The sequence below is a fragment of the Solanum stenotomum genome, chromosome 7 (assembly GCF_019186545.1).
Source record: "Solanum stenotomum isolate F172 chromosome 7, ASM1918654v1, whole genome shotgun sequence".
Classification (NCBI taxonomy): Eukaryota; Viridiplantae; Streptophyta; class Magnoliopsida; order Solanales; family Solanaceae; genus Solanum; species Solanum stenotomum.
The window spans coordinates 35,681-53,244 of record NC_064288.1 but is presented as its reverse complement, the minus strand read 5'-3'; the positions used below and the strand labels follow the sequence as shown (position 1 = coordinate 53,244).

General features: G+C 33.9%; 3 protein-coding genes across 4 annotated transcripts; 1 reads left to right on the top strand and 2 right to left on the bottom strand.

Moving 5' to 3' along the window:
• Window positions 1–468: 468 nt before the first annotated feature.
• LOC125870652 (histone-lysine N-methyltransferase, H3 lysine-9 specific SUVH1-like) lies at window positions 469–3,205 on the bottom strand. The gene is made up of 2 exons (XM_049551135.1): window positions 3,067–3,205; window positions 469–2,840 (listed from the first exon to the last, which is right to left on the bottom strand). The coding sequence occupies exon 2, from the start codon at window positions 2,762–2,764 to the stop codon at window positions 749–751; it is 2,016 nt and encodes a 671-aa protein (XP_049407092.1). The 5' UTR covers window positions 2,765–2,840; window positions 3,067–3,205; the 3' UTR covers window positions 469–748.
• Window positions 3,206–10,267: 7,062 nt separating this feature from the next.
• Window positions 10,268–15,768, top strand: LOC125870555 (cysteine synthase). 2 transcript variants are annotated; one of them, XM_049551011.1, is made up of 11 exons: window positions 10,268–10,350; window positions 10,967–11,023; window positions 11,127–11,236; window positions 11,390–11,447; window positions 11,636–11,899; window positions 11,973–12,110; window positions 12,255–12,306; window positions 13,927–14,006; window positions 14,147–14,206; window positions 14,407–14,487; window positions 15,432–15,768. In XM_049551011.1, the coding sequence occupies exons 2-11, from the start codon at window positions 10,982–10,984 to the stop codon at window positions 15,522–15,524; spliced, it is 978 nt and encodes a 325-aa protein (XP_049406968.1). In that variant the 5' UTR covers window positions 10,268–10,350; window positions 10,967–10,981; the 3' UTR covers window positions 15,525–15,768. The 2 variants fall into 2 exon arrangements, with proteins under 2 accessions (XP_049406968.1, XP_049406969.1); XM_049551012.1 differs by lacking the exon at window positions 10,268–10,350 and adding an exon at window positions 10,432–10,494.
• A 484-nt stretch (window positions 15,769–16,252) lies between these two features.
• On the bottom strand, window positions 16,253–16,830 carry LOC125870896 (preprotein translocase subunit SECE1). The gene has a single exon (XM_049551445.1). It carries the CDS (start codon window positions 16,792–16,794, stop codon window positions 16,255–16,257), a length of 540 nt encoding a protein of 179 aa, XP_049407402.1. The 5' UTR covers window positions 16,795–16,830; the 3' UTR covers window positions 16,253–16,254.
• Window positions 16,831–17,564: the final 734 nt, after the last annotated feature.

Genomic DNA, 17,564 nt, shown 5'->3' with positions numbered 1-17,564 from the left:
TGTCCATGTCCATGTAGAACCACCCCAAAGCCAAGTCACTATGGTATCTACTACTACAAGTGATGGTAGCTAGAATTGTGATCAGATCAGACTTGTCAACAAAGGGTCTTGGCGCCTTGCCTGCTGCTTAAACAGGGTATCCTCTCAGAAGTCCGTGTATAAGGCAACACCGTTCTACACTTCATCAAGACAAAAATCATGTCTTGTCTTTTCCTCCAAATTCATTTGCCTTCCACATGCAGGGAAACTTGCACATGAAAAATTAATATGCACACATCTTTCATCCAAGTTTCAAAACTCAAAAATTCATCTAACAGTTCAAATTTAAGCCAGAAATCCAATTAAAATCACGTTTTAACAACTATTGTAAGGCTATCCACTCATGTATCAAAGAATATAAATGACATATGAACAATTTTGTGTGACACAGTTTGATTTTGAGGTCAAACTCTATAAAACATGGCAAGATACTTTGACAACCTAATCATTATTGGTAACTACTACAAAATATTCAACAAATTATTTAAAATGTTCACATAACTTTAAATATTCACCGACTTACATAAAGTACATTAACATTACTTTAAATAACAAAGTTCACTTGATAATAACTAACCAACCATGCCTTGAAAAGGAAAAATGATTTGTTACAATGAGAATTTTGACTGTTGAACAAAGGAAACATAACCTGATCCAGCAGATTTGTGCCTAAGCAACTAACTCTCTTTGCGTCATGGCAACTTGAACACTAGTAAAAGTAACCTCTACATTTGAATGCGCCACATAAACACTTCTTTCTCCTATGATCTGCTTGGTCCATACCATAATCAAAGGTCAACTCTTGTAGGGGAGGAATATGTCTAATGGCAAAAAAAGCAATATGATAATATGCTTCATTGTTACTTTCTCGAACAACAAGCTGCCAGTATACATTAGGTGAACAACTATGATTCATAAATCGAGCAATATTTCCACCATTTTTGGCACTTATTACAAGGGGAAAAGGGACTTTCCGAGATTCATCATTATAATCATGCACGGCTTCTAGTGGCTCATATATACGGGTTGCATCAAAAATATAATTGTCATCCCTGTCATAACCAAGGTCACTGACCTCTCCAGCATATTCACAAATAAAACAGCCTCCTCGTATAGGATCCCAAGACCTGAGTCCCCAACCTTTATTTTTTGTTTTAAAGACCTCCATACGAACTTTAGGACCTCCTTGAGACATGCGATTTCGGCAATTAGGAGGGCAAGAACAAGCAGAACCACACTCATGTATCAAGTTTTTGTAAGTCATGAGAACCCCAAGTGAACTATAAGGCAAAAGGCCTTGATTCCTCTGAATACAAGGACAATTGGTGTCATCTGGTTGGCAGCCACCGAGGCACTGACAACCCAGAGAGGGTCTAGGCGTTAAGAAAGGTTTTGAGTACTTCAGACTAGGAATATATGTGAAATAGGCCGGTCCTTTCTCATCATCTACATCATTTACAAGACAAACTGCCTGACTCTCAGCACCAGATGTCAGGTCTGGTAAGATGACTCCAACACGTGACACCACACCATCCCTCCATTGCTGAATTGACTTCCATACTTTAAATGCTTCAGGCTGCCCAGGTACTCTCAGAAGTTTGTACTTGAAAACATTGCAGCCCGACTTGCTTTTCTCTTCCCATGATCCCTGAATCTTATAAAGTCCGTCAAAAATATAGATCTTCCCAGTTGGATTTGCAACATCCTTAACACCCCTAATTACTCTTACATCATTGGCACGATGCACACTCTTTTCCAAAGCAAGATTTCCCTTCTCAAGTTTCTGATCAAACATTTGCCCATCCTTCCTCTGGACTCCGCCTTGGCCAGTGTAAATTAACAGATCTCCGTCACCTCCATCATCGTCATATCCTCCAGAAGACACTATGCTGACTGCAAGAGGTTCTTCATCCTTTGTTAGTTTGACACTCATATAATCGATCCCAGACATAGTTGGTGCATGCAAGCCCACTACGCATAATTCCATCCTGAAGAAGAAAATGTCACCAACTTCAATCCCAGGTACATTTCCAATCCTCTTTGTTTGGTTTGTACGCATTCCCTTTGTCATCATCATCTTAGAAGCTTTTAAGTCTGGCCTTCTACCAGAACCTGCACCATACCTCGGTTCGTCAATTTGAGTCATCCTTCTTCTGAACAAGTCAAAAACTAGTAGTATTCTCCTCACTACCTCCTTGTCACCATCCGCTTTCTTAGCCTGATCCAACTCAACAAGTTTAAAAGACATTAGCAATTGATTTAACAAAGGTTCAACATCCACTTCCACAACATTCTCCGGGGGAACTTTTCGAGGCTTTTTTGGTCCTCCCTTTTTCTTTCCACTACCGGTGTCTCCTGCACTATTAACATGTCCACTATTTCCATTTGCAGTTGGATTTCCAAATGAATTAACAGGAATTGGAGATATAGGTTGCCCAAAACCAAAAGTCCCCTGATTCGGCACCCGATTTGGAGTTTGTTGACTACTTTCACCCATCCTTCCCGACTCATCCGGAGTTAAAAAAGGGAAAATTGGAGTAACCCCAGCCGGGAACGGACCAGTGGGAGTAATACACACAAAAGGTGAGGGTTGTGGAGTCATAATAGATGACATTTCACTTGCGGATGGAAATACAGGGGAAAGACATCTCAAAGGCTTCACATTTAAAACCCTAGTTTTATCAATGGTAGACCCACTTGGATCAGAACCAAAACCTTGTTCCATTATTAATCAAATTCAACCACCAAACAAAATCAATCAACTTCAAACTGCTTATGAAATTCCCTTTTCAATCATTGACCTACCAACACAAGCAACAATTTCAGAGTTAAAACTCAAAACCCATTAAAACAAATCAAAAATCAGCAAAAACACTTGATGAATTTCACATGCAAAAACACCTAATTAAAGCAGCTGATCCTTAGAAATGAAGTTTAAGATTCAAATTTATATAGTATTTGAGCTAAATAAAACAAAGTTCACTGGAAAACATAGATGCATAAGAAATTGAAGAAACTGAGAAATACCTGAGAAATTCGAGAGAAGTGTGAGATTTAGAAAGTCAAAAAAAGACAGAAATGAAATTTAGCATTGGGGTGAAAAATACTGTATAGGGCTTTTTAGGGCATAGCAAAAAGTATACATTCTAGGGGAAGAAACTAGAAAATCAAAAAATACTTTTCATTTGCACTTTTGTCCATCATAAATGATTTTTTTCTATGCTGTATAAATTTATATTTTTTATAATATAGTATCTTAATTGTTTTATTTTAATTTATGTATCATTATTTAACTTGGCATAAAATATATAAAAGGAAACTTTTAAAATAGTGGTCTAAAATATTCATTGATTTTTGTACCTACCTACTAGTGACAAAAATAAAAAATTTAAAATTGAATTGATTTCAACAATAGAAATGTGACATTCTTTCGAAAGCGGAATAAATAAAAATATGTTACATAGCTTAGAATAGAGGAAGGATAAGTTATATATCATGTGCCTTTAAAATACTTATGTCCTACTATGCATAAATTTGATTGCTAAGAATAAAAATTAAAAATTAATTCATTTAAAAAAATAAAAAATTTAACAATCAACACATTTAAACCATAAACAATTAAATGTAAATATTTTCTCCTTTTTCATCTTCCATGACCTTGTAAAAAATAAAACTGACTTTTTTTACTTGTACTTGGTATGAGAGGGAGGGGATGAAAGTGAGTTATTAGATTACATAGACTTGGAATGTGAGATAATAAATGAAAAGGACATAGACACTTCCTAACTGACAATGTATACTTTGTCCAAGTGAGTTGTAGGATCACATAGACTTCGAAAAATAAAAAGTTAGTGCAAGCATGTGTGTGTCATACTCTGTGTATTAAAGTTTGTACAAACCACTGTCCTCTCATGTTCAAAATACTCTCCGTCCTTTTTTATTTGTCTAATTTTAATTTTTTAATTATTATTTTTGACAAGAAAAGATTATTTTTTAACTATTATACCTTTAATTTATTTAGAGAGTTAATTTTTTGAAAAAGGTACTTTAATTAGTGATTTTGAAATTCTATCAATTAATATAAAATGATAAACTCACTATATCAATCATTATTTTCTTAATAGAGGTGTTAAGTCAAAAATGGATAAGTAAATAAAAACCGGGGGAGTAATTGGTATTTAGGTCTGAGTACATGGACTAATAGGATCCATATAACCATGAGAATTTTTACCATTCTTCGGATTTTCTTTTTCATTTTATTTGACCAATTTCTAAGTGTTACTTTTTACTTCGGACTAAATTATTATTATTTTCAGTTTTCACAATGGAATATGGCCAAATTTCTCCTCACCTTTTTCCCCTTTTTTTAAAAAAATTATAATTTTATTCTCAAAAGTGTTTTCTAAACTCAACTTCCGGATAAATTGAAAAATTATTGAGAAAATTTAAGAAGTAACTAACACTAAAAGACATAATCAGGCTCCTTAGCTAATGTTTCTCTAATTATGATCCGTAGCTAAGGCGAGCAAGAATGTGAAAGGGGAGAGATGCGAGCGAGATCTGAGAGAGATATCATCAATTTGTATATCTGATTGATAATTGTATTGTTGTTATAATTCGTAACAAATTGTATTAATTGTATTCATCTATTTCCTTGTATATTGTATTTATGTGTTACCATTTTGTATTTGTATCATTGAGTGCTATCATCGTATGGGTATTGCAGAGAGAGAGAGGGCGAGGAGAGAGAGGAGAGGAAGAGAGAGGAGGTTGCTATAAATCCTAATTATAATTACGAGTCGTAATTCTTTTAAATTATAATTATGTATAGTAAATACATACATCATATGTTTATCTGCATTTTCCCCAAAATTATTCTCGTGCGGACTCGCAAAGCAGGAACCCAATAGTGATGGATTGGACTCCTAGCTCTGAAGGAATTTTGTTATTGGGCTTAAAGTTAAGGTTGGTTGGTTGGTCGGATTTTTGGGTTTGCATATATACATCCAAACTAATCTATGGGTTAGGGAGCTTTTTCTTTCTTTCTTTGTTTCTTACTCGAGGTTCGATATTCACATTTGAGCCCTATTAAATTTGGATTCGCATAAGAAAATCTTATATTGAGGGGGGGGGGGGGGNAGGCAACTCCGTACCCAGAAGACTCGAACTCAAAACCTCTGATTAAGGATGACGAAGTACTCACCACTCTACCAAATTGTTGATTAGTTAACTTTATCATAGTATGAGGTATACTCGTGGGATAGAATGTTTAGACAATTTAGAATATATATACAGACTTATTAGTTGAATTTCAATACGTATACTAATATATGGAGTACTGTATAAGCTTCTTTAGAAGATAAAGACGATTTCTTGTAATAATAATTATGAATGAGCAAGTAAAAGAGGTAGATAGGAAAATAGCGAGACTACCCGCAATTTAAAAAAATAATTAATTTCTTTTCTGAATCTAGAATGTGGTCTGATGGACAATGAACCCAAATGAAGTTAATGGAAAACTAGAAATCAAATTTCAATAAAAATGAAAACTTTAGTGATTCTTTTCATCTACCGGTAAAGATATGTCAGTTGTCACTTGACCTAACTCAACCCCAAAAGCTAGCTTAAATGGAGGAAAGTCCACTTATCTCATTAACCATCAATATGAACTTTTGTCATTCTTCAACACCCATCTTGCGCTTAGTGTTTAGCATCTGGTGTGTTGACAATTTTTTATTTCGGAGGCCCAACATTGGGTGAGACGGGTTCTGCTTTGATACCATGTGAAATTATGTCTTGAGCCTAACTCACACCCAAAAGCTAGCTTAAAGGGTGGAGGACTGCCCAAGAATTATAAGGAGTCCACTTATCTCATTAATCACCAATGTGAGACTTTTGCCATTCTTTAACAATATAACTTCGATAAAACCTTTCAATACATATAGTATACACATCACTGCAGTGGCGAACCTACCCTTGGTGAAGGGGTGTCGAGCGACACCCCTTCGTCGGAAAATTACGTTGTATATAGTGATCAAATTTTAGTTTAATAAATATATATACATAAATTGACACCTCTTGAATCAAGTTGAAGGTTTAATCTATTGGTTAGGGGCTTGCAAACACTCCATGAGGTCATGTGTTCAAGCCCACTAGCCTCATTATAATTTTTTTTACTATAACCATTGACACTCCTTAATGAAAATCTTGTGTCTGCCACATGTATAGAGATATATGTACTCAATGAATAATATGAGTGCAAATGAGATACTATGAATAAATAAAAAACGAAAAAGTATATGCTTAAGTTGTTTAGAAAGTGTTGTGAACCAAACTAGCCCGTAAGGACCTACAGGCTATTAGAGAGTTTTATTTGGAATCTAAGCCCATTTACACTTTTTTAAAAAGGACTAGGAGTTAGAAGAACAGTTATGCAAATTATTATGTCGAAGCTTTGGTTTTCTGATCCTATCATCTCCTTTCTTTGTTCTTGTATTTCATCCCTTTCTGGTTACCTCCTTCTATGTTAATCTCTTCTTAGTTAATATATAATTACTTTGTTGTGTGTATTCTAGTAGTAACTTGTATTCAACAATAATTATATATAATAGTGTTTGTATTGGAATTGAGTTTGTTTCAGAAAGTCTCGAAAGTAATACATTACTTTTTGAGAGGAAAAAAAAAAATTAGGATGGAAGTTCAATCTACGCAAAAACCTATTTTATGATGTCAAATGAATTCAATGTTTTTACTCATATTGCAATATAAAAAGAATAGGACTAGTGATTTTTTTCTTCAAATGATTGCTTGTTAATGGACTTGTTCTTTCTTTTGTTTCTATATTCTTGCCTTTTTGGAGACATTCCAAGTCATCAACACTAACAAGACCTTGAAATTATTGCACCCGGCTTAATTTATATGACATAAGATATAAAACTTTTTAAAAAATTAAAAGTTTTAAGTTTTATAAAAAAGAAATATGTATATTTAAGTTCTTACTAATTATAAAAATATAATTTTTTTAAAAAAATAAACTTAAAAAATATGTCATATAAATTAAAACTGATGAAATACAACATATTAGGATGAGAATTCAAAGGACTAGGATTTCCAAACAATTTTGATATTTTTTGATGTTTTATTAGTTGACTTGCTCTCTGCCGGTCTTGCTCGTTCACCATAGACCAGCAATTAAAGTAAATAGTGGTAATTTGACCCTTCAGAACCTTCAAGGGCCAATTAGACTGAAACTTTATATTATAAAAATAATAATAAATAGTGGTAATAAACTAATATACTAATTACCAAGAAATGATGAATAATTTGTTGTAGGGATATATATATTCGTTTCTATATTTAATCAATTTTCTTTCTAAGCTTGTCAGGTGCAATCATAATTCATAACCGGCCGATCATATTTATTATAGAATATATAAAAGTATCCAATAATTTCATGCCTTATTTTATTTTATTTTTTATCAAACTAATTAACTTATTAATTTCATGCCTTATTTTTTATCAAACTAATTAAGTAACAGAAAACAAGGAACACCTCAACAGATTTTAGAAACAAGCAAAAGAAGGTGTTTTTCTTAAGCAACTTCAGTTCATTTCTGGGTAAGAGTTGAGACCTGTCCAAAAGTCAATTCTACCTCAGCTGTATTTCTTGATTAATGATTATGAACAACTTGCTTTTAAAGATTGTATAGGTCCAAAAACTCATGCCACTAATTAATTACTATATTTCCGTCTTTTACTTTTACTTGTCCAAATTTAGAATTTGAACCCTCTTCAAAAATAATGATTGACATGAGTATTTTATCACAATATCATCTTTGATTTTATCAAAAAATAATTTATTTTCACGATACAATATCTATATAAGAAAGGGCCGAAATCTCAACTATTACATCGCCCCTCTAAAATTTGCCCTCAAGAATACTATATGTAATTGTGTAGAGGTAGATGCTCTCCTGTTTTAGTAGAGGAACTATTAGCACAGAATATTTTTAATTCAAGTTGCCATGGTTCCTGGAGTTTGACCCTAATTTTCAGTGAGGAAGTCAATCAAAACCCAAGCTATAACCATATACATATAAGAAGAAAAAAAAACCTTTTCCCCATGACACGGTCAGAAACTTTTTGAGTCGTGAACCGTCGGCTAATAAGCTACAAAATAAATTTAAGAAAATAATATATAGTTTCACAGGTAATTAATTTAATCCGAGTTAAACTAACTTTTTTTTATATGTCTTTTAATTTTATATGTGTTTTGTCCTTTTCCATTTTGAAAAACCAATACTCTCTCCATTTTATTTTATATGTCTTTTTTTTTTATAAATATATTGGTTATTCCCTCTTCTTATTAGAACACATGTTGATTTGTGATGAATACTTATTCCCTCTTCGTATATAGTAATTTATTCAATAATTATGTTTTTTTTTTCTTTTACAAAGTTTAATACTAAAGCTTGTTGAATCAAAACTAATGTTACTATCCATACCGATTGTGATGGAATAATTGAGATTTCTTCATTCTTTATTAGAGGTCTAGGATTCGAGTTGATTATGTGAATGAGAAAAATCTTGTTGAGAGCACCACCCTCAAAAATAAATTCTGCAATACGAAAATTCATATTAATCGAATCTCAATACGAATATCAAATACTGAATAAAAAAAGAAGTTGATGTGTTAAAGAATGACAAAAGTCCCACGTCGGTGATTAATGAGATGGGTGGACTCCTTATAAGGATTGGGTAATTCTCCTCCCTTTGAGCTAGCTTTTAGGGTGTGAGTTAGGCCTAAGACCTAATTTAATATGGTTGCAGAGCAGGGCCCGTCTCACCCGATGTTGGGGCTCCCAAAATAAAAAATTGCCCATGCACCAGATGCTAAGCACTGGGCGTGAGGTGGGGTGTTAAAGAATGACAAAAGTCTCACATCGGTGGTTAATGAGATGAGTGGACTCCTTATAAGGCTTGGATAGTCCTCCTCCCTTTGAGCTAGGTTTTAGGGTGTGAGTTAGGCCTAAGACCTAATTTAACATGATGTTAAATTCAATTTGAATTTGAATTATGGTATTTTAACTACTGAAGTGGTCTCGAAGGAATGTTGAATGTACATTATAATTAATTAATTATGCATATACAATAACAGAAAAATATATTACTATCTAATTGTTCTCTTGATATAATTTGAGTTTTAAGATAAAATCTTATTTATTCTAAAGGAAAATCTTTTTTAAAAAATGGTCACTGTAGATTGAAACAAATCAGAAAGGACACGTCACATTCTAAATATGATTTTTTAACTTTATCTATAAAAAATATATATATTTCAATTTATCTCCAATGCTTACGTGAATAAATGTTGGCACTAAGAATCTGTTTAGTTAGCTGAATGTAAGTAATGAATAAATATATTTTTAAAAAAATTAAATGTTGAAATTATTTTTAAAAGTAAACATATGAGTGAAAGTGCTGAAATTGTTACATTAATGTATTTGATATAAAAAGTGTTATTAAGTTGTTATTTTATTAGAATAACTAAACATTTTTTTAAAAATTAATTAAAAAGTATAAATTCAAAGTATTTGTATAAACAAAACGAGGAATAACAAATATACACTGAAGCAAACGTTATGAATTTTATTTTGCGAAAAACATGATGTGAATTAGAAAAATATTAAGAATAAAAAATATAATATTTGATCAAACGAAATGTATACTGTAAGCTAAAGAAATCTAGTATAAATTAGGAACCACCAATTTAGAGCTTTTGATTGATTTTAACATATAAATACTTCACTTATCAACACTTTAATATTTATCAAATACGTAAATAAATTAAAAATTGCCTATAAACCAATTTAATCAACACCTTAAGCCAAACACCATCTAAATATGAATTCATTGTGCCACGATTATTTATTAGTTACAAATATTTTATTTATTTATTGATATATTCTAAAAAATAATATATATCTTAAATATTTAATTTAATACTATTATTTATAAAGATATGCATTTATCAAATATTATTAACTTCAAGTTTTTATAATTAATTTTTATTTGACTTTCAAAACAGACCCCTAAAAGTTTGAAAATAACAAAAAGGTAACAACAAAGTTTGAAACAAGAACAAAAAAGTAAGATTCCCAAATTTGCACGATAAGGCAAGTCAAACAAGACAAATTTTAGTAAATTATTGATAGGAAAATTTACAGATCACTATCTATATACAAGGCTATTCATTACTCTCCCTAACACAGTCACAGTAGATTTCATTTCTCGTCTTTTGTCAAATCGTAGGTAATTTTTCTCTGCCCTTAATAGTTTTTGTTCTTGATTGCCTTTTATGGATAATTAGTTCTCTGTTCATTTGCCAAGATTACTGTTTTTTTTCTTCAATCTGATCAGATTTTTACTCTAGATTTGTGGGTTTTACTTGTAAAGGTATTAGAGAGTGAGATGGAAAATTTCGATTTTTTTTAAAAAAATTATGGGATAAAAAGTGATTCTGAGAAATGGGGTTTTGTTTTTTTGAGATTGTATGAACTGGGGATGATGGATTCTTGGTGTTGATTGAATAAAAATGGGATCTTTAATTATTAGGGATAAGATAAAAGATGCTCATGTTCTTCTTTGAATTTGTTTGTATGCAAAGTTTTGAGCTTTTTGGTGTTTTCCCCCTAATTTAGCTGGCAAATGGTTGTGATTGGTGGAAGTTGGAAAAGGAAAAGAATTAAGAAGAAACTGATGTTTATTTCAGTGTTTTTTTTCCCTTTCTGAATATTGAAAGCTGGTTATATATTGTAAGGAACGGAACTACCGGTGTGGAGTGGAATAGTTAAATGAGTAGCTGATTTGATGAAATGTGTTTTTGATTATATAAGGTTTCACTTAGTTTTGCTATAAATCATTGCAGAATTAACCTGATAATATGGCGGGGGAAAAGATTGGAATTGCCAAGGATGTAACTGAAGTAAGTTGACTACCTGTTGTATCTGGTTCCTTTCGGGGTATTGCTTTACTTCTGAATTTTGTATACTGCGTAGATTGTATTAATTTGTGGTTTTGACCCACAGTTGATTGGTAACACTCCTTTGGTTTACCTGAATAATGTTGTGGATGGGTGTGTTGCACGTGTTGCTGCCAAGCTGGAAAGCATGGAGCCATGCTCTAGTGTTAAGGATAGGTAAAACTTCATTTTGCGTGTGGATACCTTCACACGAATTATATGTTACATTTCATGTTTTACAATAATCACTTGGCTCCTTGAATGTTTTGGAGCTATGTTTTTATTAAGGATGACTGTGCTTTACTTATCTGTTGTTATTACTACTCTCAGGATCGGTTATAGTATGATTACAGATGCTGAGGAGAAGGGTCTCATCAAACCTGGCGAGGTTAGTTACCCTTATTTCCAGAAATAAGTTTGCAATGCTTGTTTCTTGTTTGTGGATTGAAGTGGTTTTGCAATTTGGTGGACGTGATGATTGTCTCCAAGGAGGAATGAAGCCATTTGTATCGAAGATTTGATCACTAACTTGTTTAGCAAATCGAATCTGACTTAGTATTTTCATTCTTTGTGAAGAGTGTCCTCATCGAACCTACGAGTGGAAACACCGGTGTAGGATTGGCATTCATGGCTGCTGCTAAAGGCTACAAACTCATCATTACTATGCCTTCTTCAATGAGTCTTGAGAGAAGAATTATTCTGCGTGCTTTCGGTGCTGAGTTGGTGCTTACTGATCCAGCAAAAGGGATGAAGGGTGCTATTTCAAAGGCTGAAGAGATAAAGGCCAAAACACCCAACTCCTATATTCTTCAGCAATTTGAAAACCCTGCTAACCCAAAGGTACTCTTCTTCCCAAGCCAAGTTTACTTTCTCTGGTGCAGATATGGCTAACTCAAATATTACCATAATGTAGATACACTATGAGACCACTGGTCCTGAGATCTGGAAAGGCTCAAATGGGAAAGTGGATGCTCTAGTCTCTGGAATTGGAACAGGAGGCACGATAACTGGTTCAGGCAAGTATTTGAGAGAGCAGAACCCCAACGTTAAGGTAAGATTCTTTAAGAATCGGGCTAATGACTTGGTAGTACAAAACATTTGATTCAGTTTTGATTAGTAATTGACTTCTGTCTATATGCTGAATTTTCAATGTCATGACTTGTAAAAATGGTTCCTTTTTACAATTGGATGATAGCTGTATGGCGTGGAACCAGTTGAAAGTGCTATCCTTTCTGGTGGAAAGCCTGGTGAGCTTTTTCTTCTTTCTCAACCGTTATGGTTTTTCCCTTTTTCTACTTGGTGCAGGTTTCAGAGAACTAAGTAGGGAGAATCTTATAATAAATGATCTTTCTTCATCAGTTATTGGGTCTACTATCTTAATTTACTGCAGTTAACATTATTTCTGGTTTTCAACACCTTGAGCCACATCTAACTAGCATTCTTATAAAGTGGTATAAAGCCAGCAGAAGTTACGGTGGAGTAAATAATTGAGCCGAATGAGCAGCAGTACATGTGCTACTAACTGGCTCCAGTATTATTAGTGTTCTTCTTGTAGTACCTAAGGTCATTTAGTATTGTAACAGTATCTATTTGTGTAACTAATGCTACATTTCACGCAAAACCTAAAGGCTGATATTGCTGAAATTTTGAGTTTTAAATGATATCTCAAAGTAAATGAGTAGGTGGGATTTGTAAAATTAATTCAGAAGAGTAGGCAGCGCCTGGAAGGCGAAATTCCCGTGATCCATCTCAGTAATATATAGGAATTTCATGCATGTATTGGTTGATCTTGGTGTTCCTTTACCTCTCCGAAAACATTACTTGTTAAAGGTTTAGGATTTATTTGGCCTTCTTGGTCGCTGATGAGCATGTCTTGGCGTCTTAGTAGTCACTTTGCTTGCATGATATATTGGCACGGAATCAGCTTTTATTTGTTAATACTTTTCTGGAGAGCTGCGACAGCATTATGTTGAAGGAGGTCAATAATCAAGTCTCGTCCACAGTCCGACTGCTGATTTGGACCATAACCTTTTCCTAGTCCTAGGAAGCTTATTAGCCCTTACTTTGCCTATTGCAAAACCAATGGAAAATGAGCTATATGGTAAATGTTTCAGGACTTCCTTTTTACCTTTTAACTTAACCGTTAAACTTAAGTGAACTGAAGATTACAATCAACAGTATACTGAAAATGGGGGTTCTCTAAATTATGCTAAAGTTAGTTTGGAAAAGCAAAAGAAGGTAAAAAAAAAAGAAGAAGAAGATTGCTTTGCTTGTTTTTTAACAATCTATTTTAGCTATATTTCAGTGTCGCTGTTGTTTTACTGGAGTAATATTTTAGCATGCAAAACCGTAAAAGCCTATCTACAAAGAAATGCTAATCTGCTGTTTAAACATTTTCCCAGCACNACCTTGTAGGGAATTTCTGTTCTCCAGATCATCCTCCAGGGCCATCCTGCATGCTGCTCCTCCATAGACCTGAGTTCTCTGTATGCTGATTTTACAGTGAACTCTCCCCCTCTCTCCCCATTCCATACTAGTCTATCTTCCTCTCCTGTCAGATTGGTAGCCATTTGCATTGTATCATGAAATCTTGCTATGGTTGTCATCTCCCAATCATTTAATCCCCTTCTTAGAAACAGGTTCCACCCTAGAGTAATATTTTAGCATGCAAAACCGTAAAAGTCTATCTACAAAGAAATGCTAATCTGCTGTTTAAACATTTTCCCAGCACTTTTAGTGCATGAGCAATATACAAACTGTAGCAAAGAAGTCATTATGACCATGTTGAAAGTTCCGCTCTGTAAACAATTTAAGATGCCATTGTTATATTATTCAGTTTGACTTACAAGTTGCCTTTGATGCATTAGGTCCACATAAGATTCAGGGGATTGGTGCTGGTTTCATTCCTGGTGTTTTGGAAGTTAACCTTATTGATGATGTAGTTCAGGTAAGATATTTACTTTCGAGAAAATCTGTTCTACAAAGTTATTGAACAATGTGAAGAAGTGAATCTCAGTTTTTGCTCTATCTTACTGATCTTGTGCTTGCTAGGCATGTGACAGAATTTATTCGTAATGATAAAATCAGGTTTCAAGTGAAGAATCCATAGAAATGGCTAAGCTTCTGGCATTGAAGGAAGGATTGCTAGTAAGTTTGACTGTTTTAACTGTGCTCCCCCTTCCCCCTTGCAGCTTTCACAAAAAAAGAAAAAAGAAAAAAAAAACTCCCACGGGAAAAATAAAGAAAAAAACGGTGTGCAAGAACTATTAATATCGCAATAGTAATGTTCCAGTTTTGCACACTCCTAGTGTCCTACATGTTTGGATATGAAAATATGCATTTCACAGGTGGGAATTTCATCTGGTGCTGCTGCGGCGGCGGCAATTAAAGTTGCTAAGCGCCCTGAAAATGCTGGGAAGCTCATTGTTGTAAGTATCTATCACTTTTTATGAAGGCAAGACAAATCATGATAAGCCAAAGCTGATAAGCTATGTTATCTGAAAATTGTAGTGTCGTATGGGACCAAAACAAAAAAATAAAAGATGCATCAGTATCTTGATGGACTCGTGGAATTTAGTTATTTGTAGGCATCTAAGTGATTGTCATCGTGAAATGTTTTTTAACCTGTTCATCTTATTTAGGTAGGAAGTGCTTCATTTAAAATTTGTTGTCCCAAATATCTTGTTTTCTGCATAGTTGTCAAAAAGTTCTTGTTTTCTGCATTAACATTAGATGACCCAATATGGTGAAAACAATTCACCTCTATTCTGTTGTGTGTTTCTTCTGTTCCGCAGCTACATCTGTTTTTTTTTGGTTGTGTGGGTTTAAATGCTTGATATGTAAGTGTGGAAGGTCCGAAATTTGACAACAGTTGGGGTAAGTTACTTCATTGGCAGCGCTTGGGACCTGAAAGATCAATAATTCGATTGTCATTAGTGCTATAAAGCTCAAGATATTTGTGCCTACTGCTACTGCTGATTAACTCCTCTATTGTTGTCCGCTTACTTGTAAAATGAGCGTACACAAAAATGAGTAGTTTTATTGATGTTCCTAAGACAATTACCTCACTCATTTAATTGTGTGACATTGATTTTCAACTAATTTTGGAACTTGCTCAATGTACGACTTTATCGATCCATCTTGTGCTTCCTGCCATTAGTGTTTTATTGTTTTAGTAGCATGTTTAGTTTGAAAGTTTTGGGTACATAATAATCATTCCTTGCTTTAACTATACATGTATCGAGTTGATGTATTGTCTCAACGTGGGGAATGTTTTCACCAATCTTAGTCATTTACATGATGAAATAACATTCTCAACCTCAGTGAGCTTTGTTTTGCTTCTACTTAGTAGCTAACTTAATCTGGTATGCAGGTTATTTTCCCAAGCTTTGGAGAGCGATATCTTTCCTCTGTACTCTTCGAAACTGTCAGACGAGAAGCAGAGAACATGACTGTGGAACCTTGAACTTTTTGCCCTTCGATTACCACATCATAGTCGCGAAGTGGGCTTCCGATGAAAGCAGAATGTTCTTGTCTGAACCTTCCCCTTTCTATTTTGCTGAAACTGCTGGAAAATAAGGCCTTTTCTTTCCTTTATTGGCTATGTTCTTTAAAGTAAAGAAACCATTCAAGTATATTTTAGTGCTTTTGTAATTCTACTGTTTCTACAACATTTGAAATTTAAAGAGGTGTTGCTTCTTGTTCATGAAGGTTTTGCTTCTTGTTGCATATTTTTACTTGGTTTTACGTTGACAACAAGTCGAGGGTCTATCGAAACAACATATTCATCCCATACCACAAAGGTATAAGTAAGGTCTGCGTAGAAACAATAAGAATAGCCAAAAAAAAAAAATCATATTAAAGGAGGCTATTAATGTGATAACCAAAGCATAAATAGTAGTATAAGTTGTACGACAAGAAACTACGAGGATAATGCTACTATAACTGGTATGAATGGACATAGATATGGTGCATCAAACTATCACAACGTTCAACTAACTACCAACCTTCTATTTTAAACAGGAATTTTTATTACTATAAGTTATCCCTTATCCTTCGTATCAACCGAGTTCTAAAAACTTCACTTTCAGATTTTCATATATTCCAGCATTCTCAATTCAGATTTGTAACAACAAAAGGGGAAAATTGTTGAAAATTAGTACAAGAAAAAAAAAGGCCGTTATCTTCATAATCAATCAACCAAAGAAATCTTGTACACCTTTTCCGGCGAAAACTCGATCGGAAAGTTCAGCCAAAACGGCATTAACAGTTAGCAAAACGACACTGGACCCAGCAATGACCCCAATTACAACCCCAGTAGTACTCAACACCTTACCAAAAGCTGGCCATTCAATTTCCCTTATCTCCTCCGCCACACCACTCCAAAAATCCGGCTCTTTCTGTTCTCTCTCCTTCATCAGCTTCTTTAGCTCCGACCCCACATCCGACAACACCTCATCCCCGCCGGCGCCTTGATCTCCGGCTTCTGTTTCAGTTTCCGGTGGTGGGTTTTGCTCGGATTCCGAGGAGGAGCTATTGGAGTTCGATTCTTGAGCGGCCCTTCGGATAGTGAAGGAATTGGGTTTTTTGGAAATTGAAGTGAAAATTGTGGGTCTTTTGAGATGGGGCAAAATGGGCGTGGATTTGATTGAGAAGGTGGTGCTGTGGCGGAGGAATTTCGAAGCGGAAGAAGGAAGTGGAAGTGGGGATTGTGAGATGGAAAGGGGATGCGCCATTGTTGCAGAGTTATGAGCTTTGCTAATTAGTGAATATTGAGAAAAAATTTGTAAAGGATGAGTAATGAAAATGTATTATTTTGTGTGTTATACAACTTACACTATTGTGTGACACTTTTTTAAAAGTGGACAAGTAGGATGTTGGGTCCCACTTTATTTTCTTGCAAATTACACCTATTTTTTATTTTTAAAAAAACCAAAATTGGGGTCGGGAATAAGGAAAAATGCGAAGGAAGATCTTAATATATCAGTTGGTTGGCGGAACTTTTTACCTTTCTTAGTAGAGAGTTCTACTCTAACATTGACAAATTACATCCAATAATGAGTATTTGTTAAAAAGATTTAAATTGATTAATTTTATGTTATTTATTGACTTGCTCATTCTTTAGCTTGAGAGGTTAAAGTTTCTTGCATTTACACTACATTGATGTATTTTATCATAATTACATGAAATAAATTAGGCGAAATATACATCAACTAGCCAAGTGAAAAGAAAAATATGTTGACATTAAAAGATGAAAGCACTATTCTGTAAGAATTTTTTCATTTCAAAGTTCAAACTTTAGACATTTAATTAAAGATTAAGAAATTGTATTCATCCCATCAAAATATTTTAGTTGCTCCTTTTTTCCTTTGTCGTCCACCATTTATATCTTCAAATAGTTTTTGTTTTTTGAAGGATTTATCTAGACTTGGGCTTGTACACAAGTCTTCTCCAACTGATTATAGCTATATGGGCCTTTACAAATTGCTAAGTTGAGTTGAAAACT